At 34.9% G+C, this 20,885-nt stretch overlaps 1 protein-coding gene across 1 annotated transcript in view; it reads left to right on the top strand.

Annotated features, from left to right (window-relative positions):
- Window positions 1–20,885, top strand: part of TTC3 (tetratricopeptide repeat domain 3) — a 66,175-nt gene that overhangs the window by 12,429 nt on the left and 32,861 nt on the right. Inside the window, exons 8-16 of the mRNA XM_030954247.1 lie at window positions 1,295–1,380; window positions 1,833–1,927; window positions 4,833–4,895; window positions 6,097–6,151; window positions 6,790–6,952; window positions 7,049–7,094; window positions 9,073–9,202; window positions 11,206–11,263; window positions 19,558–19,618. Coding sequence (XP_030810107.1) covers window positions 1,295–1,380; window positions 1,833–1,927; window positions 4,833–4,895; window positions 6,097–6,151; window positions 6,790–6,952; window positions 7,049–7,094; window positions 9,073–9,202; window positions 11,206–11,263; window positions 19,558–19,618 — 757 coding nt within the window. The remainder of the gene's footprint in view (window positions 1–1,294; window positions 1,381–1,832; window positions 1,928–4,832; window positions 4,896–6,096; window positions 6,152–6,789; window positions 6,953–7,048; window positions 7,095–9,072; window positions 9,203–11,205; window positions 11,264–19,557; window positions 19,619–20,885) is intronic.

Genomic DNA, 20,885 nt, shown 5'->3' on the forward strand with positions numbered 1-20,885 from the left:
TGATAATGATAATAAGTCTATAATAGATATAATTTATATATTTACATTATATATTATTTACAACATATATTATTTATAATACATTTAATGATAATATTTTATATAATTATATCATTAGAATTTCTTATTATCGTTATTTTATAATATATTATTTATGTGTATTTATAATATGTTATGTTATATTTAATAATAATAAATCTACAATATATTTTATCTTTTTATAATATAAATTATTTATAATATATTTAATTTTATTATATATAATTAAAATATATTTATAATCTCTTATTATTATCATTGTTTTATAATATGTATTGTTTATATATATTTATAATATAATAATGATGATAATGATAATAATGAGAATGATAATAATAAGTCTATAATAGATATAATTTATATATTTACATTATATATTATTTACAACGTATATTATTTATAATACATTTAATGATAATATTTTATATAATTATATCATTAGAATTTCTTAATATCATCGTTATTTCATAATATATTATTTATGTATATTTATAATATGTTATTTATGTTATATTTAATAGTAATAAATCTATAATATATATGTTATAAATTATTTATAATATATTTAATCTTAATATTCTATATATTTATAATATATTTAAATTTATTATTCTCAATATTTATAATATGTATTATTTATATATATTTATAATATAATAATGATGATAGTGATAATAATGATAATGATAATAATAAGTCTATAATAGATATAATTTATATATTTATATTATATATTATTTACAACATATATAATACATTTAATGATAATATTATATATAATTATATTATTAGAATTTCTTAATCGTTATCTTATAATATATTATGTATATTTATATGTTATTTATGTTATATTTAATAATAATAAATCTATAATATATTATATATTTTATAATATAAGTTATTCATTATATATTTAATTTTAATATTAGATATAGTTATAATATATTTATAATTTCTTCTTATTAACATTTTTAATAATATGTATTATTTATATATATTTATAATAGTGATGATAGTGATAATAGTGATAATTGATGATGATGATGATGATGATGATAATAATAATAACAATAACAATAATAATAATAATAATAATAATAATAATAATAATTTGGGCTGCTCCTGTTGCTGAATTTATTGCAGATTTTGTGGGTAGGCACGAGCAGGGCTGGATTTTTAATGGGAGTTTTTTTAGTGGGAGTTTTTTTAGTGGGGATTTCTCCACCCTCTGTGTTCTCTTGAATTTTGTCTCCAGGGAAACGTTCCATCACCAAGGTGGCCCTGGAGGATTGTGATTTAGTGGCAGAACTCCGAGCTCTGACCTGTGAGAGCTCCAGGAAGGTGAGAGAAGCTCTCAGGGATGTGTTTGGGGCTTTTTTTGGGGGGGTTCTGATTGTTAAAAAAACCCCAATTATTGAAGAGAAATATTTCAAAAGCTTGAGTGTTTCATTCATAAAAAATTCTCTGTACTACATGAAATAATGACCTTTACACTGCTGAATTCAATGAATTTATCAACTAAACTCCTTAAGGTCATTATTTCATGTAAGTGGGACCAGAACAGAAATTTTAGTGGATAAAATTTAGTGGATAAAATTTAGTGGATAAATTTTAGTGGATAAATTTTCTGTTCCTGGTCCCACTTACATGAAATAATGATCTTTGCACTGCTGAATTTAATGAGGTTGGTGGATAAGTTGTTTTTTCCTGGTCCCACTAAGATGAAATAATGATCTTTGCACTGCTGAATGTAATGAGTTTGGTGCATAAATTGTTTTTTCCTGGTCCCACAGAAGAGTGAAGCCATGAAGCAGAAGGGAAATGCTGAATTTTCCCAGGGAGCCCTGAGCTCTGCCATCATGTCCTACACCAAAGCCATCGAGTTTTGGTAAGAACTGAGCTCAGCTTCTTCACATTTCTCCTCATTTTGTGCAATTTTGCATCAGCCACTTGAATTAGAGGCCAAATTATACCTAAATTTTAAAAAAAGCCCTATAACCCATTTTAATTCTATTTTTTCCTGTTTTTTTCTGCTTCAAAAGTCCTTCTAGGGCTTCAAATGACCAAGAGGAAGAGGAGCAAGCGTGCAAGAAAATGAAATATTTTATTATGGATAATTTAAATTTTAACTATTTTAATTTTAAATTAATTCTTCTAATAATTTCAAAATAATTTTAATTCTTTGGTGTGGACAACCAAGAACAACCACTTTGGATGTTTGCCCTCAAAAGGCTCTTGCAAATGTTGCCAATATTTATCATTATTTATCTTTATTCCCACGATGCAAAAGGAATAAGGAACAAATATTTCACTGCCTGTTCTTGGCAGCTCTCAGGCTTTGTTTCCTTTTGAAATCTTGGTTCAGTTTCTTCCTGAAAGGCTCTGGAGACTTTCCTGGGCTCTGGAGAAGGGAGAAAGGGATGAAATGGGAATTTTTAGGGCATTTTTCCCCTTCCCTTGGGATGTCAGCAGGGTTGCTGTGTTCACCATTGGAGCTGTGCTCATGAAAATGCTGATTTTACTCCTCCTGGTGTCCCTAAAATACAGGCAAATTGATAAAATCCCACTTTCCACAAAACCCCCTTGTGCAAAGAGTTGGATTTTTAATTTTTTTGAACTCTGTAACTTTACAATTATGCCCTGAAAAGGATCAGGATTTTTGATTTATTTCCCCTCCCTTTTATCTACACCAAGGTCACACCACATACAATTCAATTTAATCAATTAATTTCCAATGTTTTGGGAATAAATCCATTTTAATCCCTATAAATGCCACATGGCAGGAGGGGTTTTGGTCCCAAATTGGAGCTGATTTCACCCTTCTTGCAAAATTGTAGCAAGGCCAGGAAGGGAAAAGCAAAATTTGGTAGAAAACCAGGAAATCCTGGGGCTGGTGCAGAGCAGAGGAGATCTGTGATTGCCAGGAGCTGCAGGGCTGAGCTGCTTCTTAAGAGCAGCATGAAAATAATTTGAATTAATTGGAAGTTGCATTAATGGCCCCAGAAATTACAAATGATCCCACAATTACAATGAACATTCCCATGCAAACCCATAGGGTTTTCTGTGTGGAGTTTTTGCAGGAAAATCTGGTGAAAATTCAATTTTTTCCTTCTTCTTCTTTGCAGGCAAATCTGGCAAAATTTCAATTTATTCCCTTCTCCTTCGGGTTTTTAATAGGAATAGCCATTATTAACTCTGAGCTGTCTAAGGATAATTTGAATGAATTGGAAGTTGCATTAATGGCCCCAAAACTTACAAATGATCCCACAATTCTAATGAACATCCCCATATAAACCCATGGGGTTTTCTGTGTGGAAATTTTTCAGGCAAATCTGGTGAAAATTCAATTTTTTTCCTTCTCATTAGGGTTTTCAACAGGAATAGCCATTATTAACTCTGAACTGGCTGAGAATAATTTGAATTAATTGGAAGTTGCATTAATGGCCCCAAAACTTAAAAATGATCCCACAATTACAATGAACATTCCCATGTGAACCCACAGGGTTTTCTGTGTGGAGTTTTTGCTGGAAAATCTGGTGAAAATCCCTTTTTTTTCTTCCTAGGGATTTCAGTAGGAATATTCATGAATTACTAATTGAAAGTTGCATTAATGGCCCCAAAAATTACAAATGATCCCACAATTCTAATGAACATTCCCTTATAAACCCATGGGGTTTTCTGTCTGGAATTTTTTCAGGCAGATCTGGTGAAAATTCAATTTTTTCTCCTCCTTTGCAAGCAAATCTGGCGAAAGTTCAATTTTTTTCCTTCTCCTTAAGGTTTTCAATAGGAATAGCCATTATTAACTCTGAGCAGGCTGAGAATAACTTGAATTATTTGGAAGTTGCATTAATGGCCCCAAATCTTACAAATGATCCCCCAATTATATTGAACATTCCCATGCAAACCCATGGGATTTTCTGTCAGGAATTTTTTCAGGCAAATCTGATGAAAATTCATTTTTTTTTCCTTCTCCTTAAGGTTTTCACTAGGAATAGCCACTATTAACTAATTGGAAGTTGCATTAATGGCCCCCAATCTTATAAACGATCCCACAATTGTAATGAACATCCCCATATAAACCCATGGGGTTTTCTGTGGAAATTTTTCAGGCAAATCTGATGAAAATTCAGGTTTTTTTCCCTTCCACGTAGGGTTTTCAACAGGAATAGCCATTACTAACTTTGAATTGGCTGAGAATATTTGAATTAATTGGAAGTCACATTAATGGCCCCAAAACTTACAAATGGTCCCACAATTCTAATGAACATTGCCATGCAAACCAATGGGGTTTTCTGTCTGGAGTTTTTGCTGGAAAATCTCGTGGAAATCCCTTTTTATTTTTTTCTCCTTAGGGTTTTCACTAGGAATAGCCACTATTAACTAATTGGAAGTTGCATTAATGGCCCCCAATCTTATAAACGATCCCACAATTGTAATGAACATTCCCATATAAACCCATGGGGTTTTCTGTGTGGTGTTTTTGCAGGCAAATCTGGTGGGAATTCAATTTTTTCTTCTCCTTACAGTTTTCAACAGGAATAACCATTATTAACTCTGAGCTGCTTTTTAAGAGCAGGCTGAGAATAATTTGAATTAATTGGAAGTTGCATTAATGGCACCAAAAATTAGAAATGTTGGTCCCACAATTCTAATGAACAAATAAAGCCACGGGGTTTTCTGTGCGGAGTTCTTGCACTCAAATCTGGTAAAAATTCAATTTTTTCCCCTTCTCCTTAGGGATTTCAGTAGAAATAACCATTATTAACCCTTCATAATGTCATTTTTCCAAGGCCTACCAACCACCTGCTGTATGGGAACCGAGCTCTGTGCTTCATTCTCACCAGGCAGTACGGGTGAGTGACCCCTGCTCTCCTGGGCTGAGCTGCTTGCAAAAACAGGCAATTAATTTGGAATTAATTGCATTTTGTTAAAGCCTAAAACGTTGTTTCTGGTTGTGTGGCTGCAGGTGGATGTGATTATGGATTTCTGGAAATGTCTGTGGCCAGGTTGGGTTTGTTCTTGGAGCAACCAGGGGTGCTGGAAGGTGGCTCTGCTCATTTTGGGGTGGGACTAGGGGAGATTTGGGGTCCTTTCCCACCTAAACCGTTCCCATAATTTGGAAAAAACCCCAAACCATTCCATAGTTTCCATATGAGCTGCTTTTTTATTCCATTTTTAATTTTTCTATATTCTGTTTTAATAGATTTGTATTTCTGTATTTTTTTTTATGTTTTGTCTTTTTATTATTTTGGGAGATTTTTTGTAATATTATTTTTTGTATTGATGTTATTTTTGTATTTATTTAATTTATTTTTACACCAGCCTGGAGATTTTATATATATATATATATGTATATATATATAAAAAAATACATATCTTTTATATATATATATATTATGTATTATACATATCTTATATCTATTTTATGAATATAAAATACATAAAATATATTATATATATTTATCTTATATATATCTTATATATATATTATATATTATACATATCTTATAGATTTGTATTTATTTTTTTTTTTTAATATGTTATATATTTTCGGTATTTTTTTTTTTTTTTTTTTGTATTGATGTTATTTTTGTATTTATTTAATTTATTTTTACACCAGCCTGGAGATTTTATATCTATCTATCTATCTATATATATATATACACACACATATATATCTATCTTATGTATATATATACATTTTTATATATATATCTTATATATTATACATATCTTATATATCTTATATATATCTATTTTATAAATATAAAATACATAATATATATTATATATATTTATCTTATATATATCTTTTATATATATATCTTATGTATTATACATATTTTATATATATTAGATCTATTTTATTAATATAAAATACATAATATATTATATTTCTTTTTATATATTATATATTATATGTTATATAATATATAAAATATTATGTATGCTATATGTACATATAATATTATATGGTATTATGTATATATATGTATATAAAATGTATAAAGCTATAAATAATAAATTCCTCTTCTTTCCCCTCCCTTCTCTCAGGAAAGCTGTACTTGATGGAAAAAGAGCCATAGTTCTCAAGCCTGACTGGCCAAAGGTTGGTTTCTTGCACACTCCAAAATCACATTTTTCCTTTTTTTTTTAGCATTTTAGAGCAAGATGAGAACCCAGAGCTGCTTTTTAATGAATGGACCCAGAGCTCTGTGGGCTGAGGATTCTGCCAAGGGCGTTTTGTTTGGGTTTTTAGGTTTAAAATGTTGTTTTGAGGTGCCTGTTGGTGCTGCTCCGAGGTGCTTGGCATGTGTAAAGGCAGAAGAAAATGTTTATGATGCTGGGAGTCATCAGAATCCTTTAAAAAATACATTTGGATATATAGAAAAATCCTGGTTAATGGCCAACGGGTGTTTCCCAATATTCCTGGCCTGAAGGAGAGTAAATAAGAGATACTGACAACATTGTGAAGTAGCTGAGGTTAGAGAAGAAAAAGCAAATTTGCTCTTTTCCAAAGCAGAGAAAGCAAAAATAAAACCACCCAAATTTCCTTTTTTTCCCAGTGACTTATCCCTGTTTCAGTTAAAATCAGATTTTTCATCAGCTGAGAGCAGCTCACTCGCTGGATTATACAAAATTTGCCTTTTTGCTGCTACCGCAGCCGGTTTGCCTGTTAACTCCTCCTCTCCCTGGTGTGGCTAAAACCTTCAAATCCTGATTGATTTTATTTTTATTTTGTCCTAGGGTCACTACCACTACTGCAAAGCCCTGGCCCTGCTGGGCAAGGCTGAGCTGGCCCTGGTGGCCAACAAGAGAGCGCAGGAGCTGTGCCGGGGCAGCCCCGAGGGGCTCAGGGAGCTCATCCAGCAGAACGAGAAATTCAGGAAAACCTTCCAGGACATGCAGGGTAATCCCTCCCTGCCGGCCGCACAACTGGCGATTTGCTTCAGAGCCAGCTCGGGTTTTTGATTTGTAATTCTTCCTTTTTTTGGTTTTGTTGTAGGTACTGAACATAAACAGAAGGCGAGGAAGCCTCTGCTTGAGAAAAAGTAAGGGGTTTGGTTTGAGTTGACTTTTTGTTGACTTTTCGTTGATTTTTTTGTGCATTTTTTGCAGAGTTTTTCATTGATTTGTCATTGATTTGTCATTGATTTGTCATTGATTTGTCATTGATTTGTCATTGATTTTTTTTTTTAATTAGCAATGTTTATTCATTCATTTTAAATTGATTTTTCGTTGATTTTTCGTTGATTTTTCATTGATTTTTCATTGATTTTTCATTGATTTTTCATTTTCTTTTTAATTTAGCAATGTTTTTTCATTCATTTTAAATTGATCTTTCTTCATTTTTTGTTGATTCTTCGTTGATTCTTCATTGATTCTTCATTGATTTTTCTTTTTTTTAAATTAGCAATGTTTTTTCATTCATTTTAAATTGATCTTTCTCTCTTCATTTTTTGTTGATTCTTCATTGATTCTTTGTTGATTCTTTGTTGATTCTTCATTGATTTTTCATTTTTTTTTAAATTAGCAATGTTTTTTCATTTTAAATTGATCTTCATTTTTTGTTGATTCTTCGTTGATTCTTCGTTGATTCTTCATTGATTTTTCATTGATTTTTCATTGATTTTTCATTTTCTTTTTAAATTAGCAATGTTTTTTCATTCATTTTAAATTGACCTTTCTCTCTTCATTTTTTGTTGATTCTTTGTTGATTCTTTGTTGATTCTTTGTTGATTCTTTGTTGATTCTTTGTTGATTCTTCGTTGATTTTTCGTTGATTTTTTAGAAAGTTAGCAATATTTTTTGGTTTGTATTAAATTGATTTTTCATTGGTTTAATTCATTGATTTAATTCCACATTTTTAGTTGATTTTTAGTTGATTTTTTAAAAAAATAGCAATGTTTTTTGGTTTGTTTTAAATTTATTTAATTCGTTGATTTAATTCGTTGATTTTTAGTTGATTTTTTGTTGATTTTTAAAAAAATTAGCAATGTTTTTTGGTTTGTTTTAAATTGCCTTTTCATTGAGTTTTTCATTGATTTTTCATTGATTTTTTAAAAAATTAGCAATGTTTTTTGGTTTGTTTTAAATGGATTTTTCGTTGATTTCTCGTTGATTTTCGTTCATTTTTCATTGACTTTTTGTTGATTTTTCATTGATTTAAAAAAAATTAGCAATGTTTTTTGCTTCGTTTTAAATTTAAAATCAGTTTTTAATTGATTTTTAGTTGATTTTTTTAAAATTAGCATTGCTTAAGTGATATAAAATGCAGACATTGCATAAATCCTGTTGTCTATCAGGAAATAAAACCAGAAATAATAAATTGCTCAGGAGTACTGAGGATTTCTATGAAATAAATAAACTTGGGTATCCAGAGCAGTGTGGGGCCAGGGCATTTTTAGCAATTAATTCCCATTATTAATGATTTAACTTCTAAATATATAAATTTAATCATTCAGTTCCAATTTTTGTAGGAAGTTGAGGTGGTTTTTAAAATTATTTTATTATTTTATTAATTTTTTTATTTGTGATTTTTTTTGCTGTTTCTGTATCTTTGCACAAGTCTGGACCTCTAAAAAAAGCCTGATGAAATCTAAATATATATGAAACTTGTAAATATATAAATTTAGTTATTCAGTTCCACTTTTTGTAGAAAATTGAAGTGGTTTTTAAAATTATTTTATTATTTTATTTTGTTATTTTATTAATTTTTTATTCGTGGGGGGGTTTTTTGCTGTTGCTGTATCTTTGCACAAGTTTGGATCTGTAAAGAAAAGCCTGATGAAATTTTTACATTTTTTTTATTTATGTGATATATAAATTTTTATTTTTACACTTTACATTTTTACATTTCTATTATATATGAATTATTATATTACATATAAGTTAATACATATTACATATTTATGGGATTATACCCCTCTAAGAGGGGTGAGATTAATTTTTATTAATCTGTTTTTTTTCATGGTATATTGGTGACAAACATGGGGAAAAACCCAGGAATTCTCTTTTTTTCCACATCAGGGACTGCACTTCCTCAAAATCTCCTGCAGGAGCTTCCCAGGAGCAGGAAGGAGCAGAAAAGGAGAGGAAGAGGAGCCAGGATGAGCCCAAACATCCCCAGGGGGCTGAAAACCCCCTGGAGACAGACAAGGTACAGCTGGAAATTCAGGAATTTTGTCTGGAATTTCAGGAATTTTGTCTGGAATTTCAAGAATTCCAGCTGGAACTGCAGGAATTCCAGCTGGGATTGCAGGAATTCCACCTGGAACTGCTGGAATTCCCACTGCAGGAATTCCAGCTGGAACTGCAGGAATTCAACCTGGAATTGCATGAATCTGGAATTCCAGCTGGGACTGCAGGACCTGGAATTGCAGGAATTCCAGCTGGGATTGCAGGAATTCCAGGTGGAACTGCTGGAATTCCTGCCAGAATTGCACCTGGAACTGCAGGAATTCCACCTGGAACTGCAGGAATTCCGTCTGGAATTGCAGGAATTCCACCTGGAATTTCAAGAATTCCACCTGGAACTGTAGGAATTCTGCCTGAAATTTCAGGAATTCCAGCTGGAACTGCAGGAATTCCACCTGGAACTGCAGGAATTCCAGCTGGGATTGCAGGAATTCCAGGTGGAACTGCTGGAATTCCTGCCAGAATTCCACCTGGAACTGCAGAAATTCCATCTGGAACTGCAGGACCTGGAACTGCAGGAATTCAGCCTGGAATTGCATGAATCTGGAACTGCAGGAATTGCACCTGGAACTGCAGGAATTCCATCTGGAATTCTGCTGTGCCTGCAGCTCTGCAATTCTTTCAGCAATTCTGCATTTCCCTGGGGTATTTCCTTCCAAAGCCGCCCCAGAAATTGGGATTTTCAGGTGGTTGTTTGGAGGAGGAGATGGCCACTGTCATGTTTTTTTACTTTTAATTTTTTAGATGTTATTTTTAAGTTTTTCAATTTAAAATTAGTAAATAAGTCATGATTAATTTGAAGAGATATTTGTGACATTTTTTGTCGTCTTGGTTGTTGTAATTGGAAGAAAATCAATAATAATTTGTATGTTATAATATATATATAATGTATTCTAAATATACTATATCTATTTAAATATACTATATTATAAATATAGTATGTTTGTATTTATAAATATAGTATGTTTGTATTTATAAATATATTACATTATATTAGTTATTTTATAAAATATATATTATATTATAAATATATTATATGAATCTATTAGATTTTTAATATTTAATATGTATTATAATATATTGTAGGTATTCTAATATATTATGTTATTATATTTATAAATATATTTTATTTATAAATATATTCTATTCAGTTATATTATAATATATGTTTTAATTTATTATATATTGGATATATTATATAAATACATTTTTATGCATTCATTATATCTATTATAATATATTTATAAATATATCATATTCTATTATAAATATATTCTAATTATGATATATTATGAATATATTGTACTTAAATTTATTATCTATTAAATAGGAATATATAAATATGTTCTATATGTAGATACCTATTATAAATGTATAATAATATATATTTATATGTTATGATACATATTTCCATATTATCATTTAGCCCATGAATTGCACTATAAAAGAGTGCAGGAAATGCAGGAAATGCAGGAAATGCAGGTGAATAATTGGAATTTCCAGCCCGAGCAGGGCAGCCCCGGCAGAGCTGTTTGTCTGTCCGAGCAGGGGGAGGGCCCCGGGCTGTGACGTGGCCCTGGGAAAACGAAACCAGAGCAGGAGGGCAGGAAATGGAAATTTTGGACTTTTCTGGCAGAGAAAAACAGCCTGGGGAAAGCCCCCGATGGGCTCAGGGCTTTGCTTTTATTTTCTCCTGAGAGTCTCTCTGCAGCTCTGTGAGTTTGGCTTCCTCAGGGGGAGATTTCTGTGTCAGATGTGTAGATCAGAGAAATTGAGGCAAACTTGGGAGGAAAGTTGTTATAAAAGCACTTTGGTGATGAAATGATTTTTCTTTGCCTCTTGCTGAGGAACATGATGCTGCACGTTTTCATTTCTTTCCTTGCTGAGGGGTTTGGGGGTTTTTGGCTTTGTTTAAATCCACTCAGGGCGATGGATTTGGCTTTTGTAATCTGATATTTTTGCCAGCAGGTGACTGAGCCGCAGAGAACAGAAGGCAAAGGTTCCACGCTGGAGCAGCCTCCAAGTGAGTTTTGGTTTTGCTTTTTTTTGCTTTTTATCGAGTCTGAGCCACTTTTTCCTCTGCTGTGCCATAATTAATGACCAGAAGTTAATTTCCTGTCATTTCCACAACAATAAGCAATCAACTTTTACTTCTTCCTCTGACACTTCTCTATTTCTGTCTTAATTCCTCAATGCTTTTGCAGTTTCAATCTCCTTGACTGAATTCAGAACTGAAACTGGACTTAAAGAGTAAAACCTGAGCCACAGGCTGGAAATGCTTTCCCTCCTCCTGAGCCAGGGTTTAAATTAAACAGGAATTCTGTATTTCAATATTTGCAATTAATTTGTGGTTAATAAATTCTCCATCAGAAAATAACTCTGGCAGGTAAAGAGGGAAGAGGCCACAAAATATTTGGCAGAGTGGACTTTCAGCTGCAGACTTGGAGAGTTGTGTGGCTTCTTGCTCATGTTTGGGGTTTTTTTAAATGAATAAATAATTTTATAGAGAAAAGTCCCATCCTCCAAAGCTCCCCCAGTGCCAGAGTTCCTTTTCTGCGCTGCAAGTGAAGCTCAGGCACTTCTGAGCTTCAAAGGGAAATCCTTCCCTCATTTTTCCTGGGGGTTTTTACCACCTGCTCTCATTTGTCTGAAGCCTTTGCTGCCCAATTCCTGGAATATTTAAATAATTTTAAAGCACAGAGCACTTGAAATTTGGATTTTAGGAAAGCACCGAAGGTGTGTTAGGAAATATTATTTTTAAATGAGCAGGAGGAGGATCCTGATCTTGGGAGATTTGTGAGAGCCTTAAAGGATTAAAGGATTTCTTGGGAGGTGGAAAATGTGGGGAAGGTTGCACAGGAAATTCCAAGATGTTTTGATTGGAAAGATGTCAGGTGGTAATGGAGGAAAAAAATGAAAATTTGGTTCTTTTCTGAAGACAGGCTGGGAGAGTTGGGATTGTTCAGCCTGGAAAGGTTTTGGGGAGAGCTTGGGACCCTAAAGGGGCTCCAGGAGAGGGACTGGGGACAGGGGATGGAGGGACAGGAGCCAGGGAATGGCTCCAGAGCAGAATTTGATGGATTTTGGGCAGGAATTGTCTGAGGAACTCCTGGGTTTCTAAATCCCTTCTCCAGGAGGAGTCTGGGTGTGACTGGAGCCAGGTTTAGTGTCAGACCTGAGCTCTGGTTTGTGCCCAAGGGTTTGTTGGGGTGGGATTGATCCTTGCTGGGAGTTTGTCCCTCAGGATTAAGGATGGCAAACCCAAGGAATTGATACAGGTAAAATAAATCCTGGATTTCAGGTGATGGAGATAATGGTTAGAGAAAGGGATTTTAATCAATCTGTTATAAATCCTGGATTTCAGGTGATGGAGATAATGATTTTAATCAATCTATTATAAATCCTGGATTTCTGTCGATGGAGATAATGGTTAGAGAAAGGGATTTTAATCAATCTGTTATAAATCCTGGATTTCAGGTGATGGAGATAATGGTTAGAGAAAGGGATTTTAATCAATCTGTTATAAATCCTGGATTTCAGATGATGGAGATAATGGTTAGAGAAAGGGTTTTAATCAATCTATTATAAATCCTGGATTTCTGTCGATGGACATAATGATTAGAGAAAGGGATTTTAATCAATCTATTACACAATGCAAGTGGTTATAACTGATACTTCAGTGCATTGTTTGTTCAAGCAATGCTTTTATAATGATTCTTTTTTAGCCTGGAGAAGAGGAGGCTCCAGGGAGACCTTAAATCCCCTCCAGGGCCTAAAGGGGCTCCAGGAGAGCTGGAGAGGGGACAGGGGATGGAGGGACAGGAGCCAGGAAATGGCCTTGAGCTGCAGGAGGTGATGCCAAACCCCAACTTTGCAACCCAGCCTGAAGCAGTAAAATTCAGCCATCCTCATCCTCAGTGCTGAGCACACCCAGAGACCTTGATTCCACTTTGCTGGAATTCATTTCTGTCCAGTTTGCTGTGGCTCTTGGGTCTTCAAAGAGACAGGAGCAGCTGCTGGTTGTAGTAAAGTTGGTTTTTGCATGAGTACCTCAGTTTTGAAGGCAGAGAGTTCTAAGTGAGTTCTTAAGTTAAAAGTTCTGAAGTTAGGGGTTGCAGCTGGCAGTGTGTATTCTGTTAGTATTTGTTGAAGGTAAGGCAGTTGTTTTCTGTTAATTGAGCAGTTGTCTTTATCTTTTCTACAAATAATCTTCTTTTTAGAAAGTTATCTTTTGTTAATAGGCTGTTTGGCTTCACTGTATAAGTGATAAAATTACATCTTATTGAGAGATGCTCTGCCCAGAGGGAGGAACAAAGCATTTTTACTCAAATATAATCAGAGATGTAGAACACCACAGTCAGCCTTTTCTTACTGAATTCTCAGAAGAGCAGCTTTTTCTCTGCTAGAATCCCAGGAGACCAGGCCTATCCACACCACTGCTAGATCTTCAGAAGAAAACTTCACTTTTCTACAAGATCACTGCTTTAACAGAACTCCATCTGTCACTCTAAGGAAACTGCAGGTGCTATTTAATCAGACTGCTGCTGACACTTTGAGAGGGTGTCAGGTTGTATTTTAACTCTTAGTGCTGTTTTGTATTTTCATTTTAACTTTATATTTATTTTATTCCTTAGTAGAGGACTGTTATTCCTGCTCCCATAGCTATGCCTGAGAGCCCCTTAATTTCAAAATCATAATAATTTGGAAAGAGGAGGTTTACATTTTCCATTTTAGGGGAAGCTCCTGCTGTTAGCGTTCGGGAACATATAACCACGAAATATATGCTGGTGCTTTTATTAAGAGCTCTGGATTTCAGGAGTATTCAACCCAAATCTGACTCTGACCATACATTCAAGATGAATATATTTCTATATTCTATCGTTCTATAACTTGCATGTTAATTATTAAACTTATATTGTTTTATTGTATATGTGGATTTCAGTCAGGCATGGCCCCTCGTGGTTCCCCCTTCAATTTCTAACAGAGTTTCTCATGATTCTTCTTATGGTTACACAATAATTATATTTAATTGCTAAACAATCATCACATCTAACAATCATATCATTTATCATACTGCTTACGCAGGTGCAGTGATCTGGCAAAACACAAAGCCGAACATTTTCAGAGTCTATTTTTAACATTTTCCAGGGCCCCCATTATCACTGCCTTCCTTAGCAGGCGCCTGGCTTTTCAAACCAAGGCAGTGCCAAAGTCTGTGCTAAAGCTTTCTGGCATGGGGTCCCAAGCAGAGGCAGAATTAAAAGCCCCCCAGCACTGAGTCCCAGCCCAAAGCAGCAGCAGCAACAACCCCACACCTTTCCTCTTCCTTCTTCTTGATGATGATGATGAATGTTGTTTATAAATGAGAAGCTTGACTAGGCCAATATTCAAGCAGCAATCAATTTATTAATTAATATGGTAAAGCACGAGCAATAATTAATAATTAATTGTCTTAATAGTAATATTAATCAATTATAATAATTAATAATTAATAATATTAATTAATATGGTAAAGTATGAGCACTGGGTACAGTGGGGGGAGTTTTCCTTCCAGCTGCACACCCATAGTTGAGGCTTACAGGCATTTATAGGGGTACTCATGAGCATTCTCAGCAATTTCCATTTCCTATTTTTACTCACCAGCAGTTTCTGTTCCCAATTTTTACGTCACAGTTCTATACACTGCTGTGATGTAGTTTTTCTCAGGATGTATCCCAAAAGGAGTATCCCCAGGTGGTGGGGTCCAGCTTCTGAAAGGAGACAGAAATATCCCAGCTGGTGAGCTCCAGATTCCAGATGTGGATCCACCTTTTAATTACAAGGACTATAAATCTCATAACAGTGATGTCCAGCTTCCCTTGGTCCAAACTATAAATCCTTGAGTTGATGTTCATCTTCCTTTCTCAAGCTGCTTTTCACTGTTTTGTTAAGGTGCGAGATAAACATGTTTCCTTTTTATATATTCTCAAGCTATAGTTTCAAAAATCCTTACTACAAGCAATATTCCAAAATTATACCTCAAAAGGTAATTATTGCAGAACTCTTTAAGGCTTTGCTACAAGCAGAACGTTCCTGTCAAAATGCAACATCCTTAAAGCCTTAATTCAAATGCTCCTAAATCAACTTATAAGACTTACAAAGGTTAATTGCAAACAAAGGATAGGTTCAAAGGCCTTCTTCCCTTATTTACTTTCCTCATTTATTATTAGAAGTTACTAGTTATTATTAGAATTCGTCTTTATAAATGCCCTTGGTCGGTTTCCACACATCTCACAATCACAAATACACACATTGCCTGGATGTACCTGACACCAAACACAACTTTGCATTTCACATGAAGAAGAGAGCAGGGAAGAGCAGGCAGGAACAGCCTTTTCTTCTTCTTTTGATGCCTTGTGCAGGCTCCCCCGGAGCAGAGGCTGGGCAGAGCTAAAGAATAAAGCAGGGATTCATTCAAAGCATCTCCTCCATGGATGCACCTTGGGCAGCACCAGAGCCCAGCCAGGGCTGCACCCAAGATGAACCAAAATGGCCCCAAAATGCACGGCCGGGCACGGGGTCTGTCCCTGGGATCAGTTCTGCTCCATTTGCACCTTGCAGCTCATTGTCCCATTCCAGCTTTAGCCCAGGCAGTCCCACCCTGCTTGTTTTTCTCTCTGCAGCCCACGGTGTTTGTGCTCCTGGGCTGAGATTTGGATCATTTGTCCTTGGTGCCCAGCTGGAGCAGGAATTGTTTTGTCTCCCTGCTCTGTGCACAGAGCTCACCATCCCATCATGTGAACCCCAGACCCACACACTAAAGCAGCACAGAACCTGAAATACAGAAAAGCTCAAACCTGAGGCATCACTTTCTTCTTGTTGTTGTCCTCTTGTTCTTCTTTTTGTTGGTGGTTGTCCCCACCCCAGTGCAGGGATTTTTATACATAAAACAACCAATCAGCTAAAACCACAAATCTAAAACATTCACAATCTGAACTTGATTCTAATGTACAAAAGTGATAGGGAAGTAGTTTTAGTTCTTATCTAAATTAGCTTTATCTATTTACACATAAAGCTTTATCTATTTACATTAGTAATTCTGTCTGGAGAAGCAAGCAAGGTTCTGCTCTGCTTTTGTTATGTCTGGAATTAAGTTTAAACTGAGCTTTAAATGAGGCCTTAGGGCCTTTACTGGCCAGTTTCTTAAGACACTTAAGATATATTTCTACTTACTTAAAACTGGACCTTACACTTCTATTTCCTTAAAATTTGAATTTTAGCTTTCTACTTCTATGTGGCTTAATAGATCCTAATTCCTCCAAAGCCTTTAATTCAGCCCCTGCACCCATTTCTCTGGCTGAGGACCCCAGGGATGCTTGCATTCCAGCGCATTTCCAGCCATCCACCTCTTTCATGGCCCTGGAGAATCATCTGAAGGTTTCTCTGAATCATCTGAAGGTTTCTCTGAATCATTTGAAGGTTTCCCTGGGGCTCTGTTCACCGAGAGCCCCCAATATTTGGAGTTTCCCTTCCTGAGCTCCTCTTTGGGCGTGTGCTGGTGTTTCTGGGGGAGGTAATTCTGCCCCAACCCCTCTGTATTCCTCATTATCTGTTCCCAGCTGTGCTCAGCATCCTCTGTGCCTCTCTGACATTCTTTTATCTCCTTTGCAAGTTGGGCTCTGAGCTCTTATCACCCAACTTCAGGGGCACTGAAAATTGCCCTTCTCCCTGCCGCGTGTCAGAGCACAGGCGCGGAATGGCAGAGGATGAAATTGGGCATTAAATTAGAAATTCTCCCCTGGCAGGGTGGGGAGGCACAGAGAGCCTGGAGAAGGGGCAAGGGTGGCTGATCCTTGGAGGAACTGAGGAAGGAAGAAGGGGAAATTCTGGGAGAGATCTGACAGTTCTTGGCCGAGCACCACGGAACGCGTTGGCCGCAGTAATTTCACCAACCTCGCGCCCATCCCGTGTTTCTCCTTTATTTGCACTGCTTTATTTTCACTTTCTGTTCTCCCTTCCTCCTCCCCCTGGTTGTGTAGAGCAAAATATTTGATTTGGAGGGAGGAGGAGGCTCCCAGTGACTGGCTGGCCCCAGTTTGCTGTGGGTGGGGGAGGAAGAGCCTTTTTCTTTTTTTTTTCCCCCTTTGCCTTTGTTCACTGAACTTGCAGGAGTTTTAATGGAAAAGAACTTAATGCCACATTATATTATTGTAAAATTGTTGGCCTTTTTGATTTATTTTTCTTGCTACTTCCTATTTTTGGTCTTCATGTACTGTTTTTTGAGCTCGTGTATATTTTTATTAAATACCTTTGGTCGCTCCTAATGGAAAGTGCTAAGAAAAGTCATTTTACTTCTCCTAATATTTTTAAGTGTTTGTTGGGTAAGTAAATGATGTTTTCTATGGAATTAATACATTAACTTAAGTATTTTAATTAAATCAGTAAAGTAAATCAGCTGGTTTTGCTTGTTACCTTGTTTTAGAAGCTTTTTTGTTTCATCTGGAAGCAGCATTTGAAGTTGGGTGTTGTAGGGGAGGAGTTGTTTCTATGGGAATTGTTGCTGCAGTAATTTTTGTTGAATGGCTTTTGAAATTGGAGCAAAATAATGCTGATTGATTTCTTCCTTCCTCGCTGAGATGGTTTCTCTTCTGTTCACTAAGATTTTGTTGTGAGTTAGATTGGTTCCTTTAGGGAAAGCAACACATAAAATGGAGAAAAAATGAAATATCTCAGTCTTTTGGATGGTTAAAGGATGATGTGCTGGAGGTGTTTCCAGGCTTTCAGGAGCATTCTGATTTTCCATCATTCCAATGTCTCTATTTAGAGGAATTTGTGGGGATTTTTAGTGCAGGTTGGGGGTTCCCATGAGTTCCAGCAGCCATCCACTCAAGGAGTGGTCCATGAAATAATTCTGAACATGCTCAGTCCCGGTGACTCCTGATTTTTGTGCTGACTCATTTAAGTTTCAGGTCATTAAGCAGCTCTTAATGAGAAATTGCTCCTGGCACAAGGCTTTAATTGCCCCTGGGTGGGATTTAGCAGAGGAATGTTCATGGGCCACCTCCCCTGCCTGCAGGGAGAGCGCTCGGGGCTCATCTGGATTTTTCCACAGCCAGTGCCTTTCAGTATTTTCTGTTTAAAATACTCTGAGCGCCATTTTTAAGCACAGATTGTTGCTAAAATTTCACCTGTAACATGAATAACCCCTCCTCCAATTCTCAAATCTGATTTTCTGGGAGTTCAGCACAACAATAACCCAGCGGCCAAGAGTTTCAATCCAGCTGCTGCATTGTTTTCCTGTGGCTGTGTCCAATAAAAAAAAAAGATGATTTTGAGGTTAATGGCAGAAATTCCTGGGTTTGTCATCACAACAAAGCATTAAAGCTCATTTTCTCCTTCCTTGTTGCCCAGGAATTGTTTCCTCAGCCACTGTTCCACAGCAGGGTTGGAGCTCTGGAGGTTTGAAGCACTTCAGTGAATTTTGTGTGAAATCTTTGATGTGAAATTTGAGAGTTAAATGTGAATTGGTCTCTCCTGATAAACCCTTCCTTGTTTTTGGCATCCAGTATTTCCACTTCGAGTTATTTGTCTGTCTCTGTTTTATTTCCATTTGAGACTGGCAGGGCTTGAACTTCACTTTACCTCAGGGCTTTTAAAGCAAAATTCCATCCTCATCATTTTTCCAGAGAAACTTGGACTTCCATAGGGATCTGTTATTCCCTTTGAAAATTCTGATTGGTCCCTAATAGTATAAGAAAAAAAACCCCCAAACAATTTTAATATAAAATATTGCATAGTATTATTTTATAATGCATTACCTAACATACAATATATGCATTCTAATATACAATACATAATTATATAAGAATTAGAAATATATTTATATATATAAATATATAATATAGAAATATGAACTTTTTATATTTTATATATGTGTATAATATATGCTACCTATAATATAAACTTTATATCTATATTATATATAGATATATAAATGATTCTTTTATAGGACAGACTGATTTCTTTAGCCTGGCGTCCACTTTAATAATCCCAATTTTATGATTATTTAATCACAATTTTGGGATTAAAATCCTGCAATCCTGCAGGATTTTAAGATTCTTCTATTTGTTTAAAATCTTTCCCCTTTAGGATTTTATTAATCCTGTCTACCATTGAACAAAACCAAATTCAATTTCACTTTTTGCTTGTGTTAATTTTGACCTTGTCAGTTTTTAAGATCTACAATTTACAGAGCCAAAAGTGAGCTCCAAGTGCACTTTTTTGTTTGCTTGTTTCAGGTAATGATCATTTTGTTTAAAATCCTTTTCCTCTTTCCAGACCAAAGTCAGCAAAACAAACGAAAGCCAAAAACCAAAACCTGTGACTATGAGAAAATGAGGTAAGAAATACTATTTATTTAAAAATTTATTACACTATTTATTTTTAAATTTATTCTTCTTTTGAGCTCTTTTATGTAAAATCAATACAACTTGGATTTGCTGCTTGCTCCTTGCTAATGGCTTTGTGTAATTTTTTGCATCCTAATACTGGATAAATTCCCCAAAATTCCAATTTTTCCACAGTTACTACTTGAAAACTGAAAATCTTCCATGCCCAGCTGAGTTTTAGTAAATGAAGGTGTAATTTGAATATTTGCTGTTGAAGCAGAGAGGGAGGAAAGGAGTTTTGTCTCAGTTGTTACATCCAAAGTTACAGCAATAATTGTAACTCTTACCTCATTTCCAAGGCCTCCTGCACCAAAGAGTTGTTCAAACTCCTCCAACACTCCCTGAGCTCAGGAAAAAAATGAGATCTGGTTTTGTGATTTTTATTTTATGAAAGAACTTTGGAGTTCTTCAGTTGTTTGTTGGCTCCAATTTCCAATCCAAAGTCTGATTTTAAGGCCAGGGGTGCTCCTGTAGAACAGGAATGGGAATGGTTTTGTTTGGGGGGCTAAAATTCAACTAAGTCGGGTAAAACTATAGATTTTATAATATTAAATATTTATTCTATATATTTATGTATTTTATATATTTATTTATTAAATATGTATTGGTATATATCTTAAATATTATATTTATACAATATTTATGTTTCCACTTAAAACAGAATTTACCAGAGGAAATAATTGAATGTTTCCAGTGGTGCTGGTGTCACCACACTCTGGAGATTTTTGTTGTGTTTAGGATGGCTCAAAACATGGTAAAAATCCAGCAAAACAGGATTTGTATTTTATGGGAATAGGGAAGTTTCCATTCAAGAGAATTTTTCCAAAGCAGATTTCAGGCTTCTTTAGGAAACCTGATTATTCCCAGTCCTAATCTAAGCGTGGCCACAACCCCAAATTTCTTTAAATCAATATTTATTTCAGTACAATCCTGTTGTTTTCCCATAATTTTTTGAGTACCAGTGTTGGTAGAAAAATTGAAATTTTGCCACAGGAGAGGTCATTAAACTGAATTATCAGTGGCTTCCTTTTCCTTTCACTTCGAGGAGGGGGAATATTTTCATTTCTTGTGGAACAAATCCTCTTTAAAGCAGCTGAACCAGCTCCAAATTTGCCTCTCTGCTGAGGGGGGTGATCAGACCTAAGAAAACCACATTTTATCGGAAATAAATGGAGATTTAAAGCACATTTACAAACCCTTGGTGGCCCTGTCCTGTTT

The sequence above is a fragment of the Camarhynchus parvulus genome, chromosome 1 (assembly GCF_901933205.1).
Source record: "Camarhynchus parvulus chromosome 1, STF_HiC, whole genome shotgun sequence".
Lineage (NCBI taxonomy): Eukaryota > Metazoa > Chordata > Aves > Passeriformes > Thraupidae > Camarhynchus > Camarhynchus parvulus.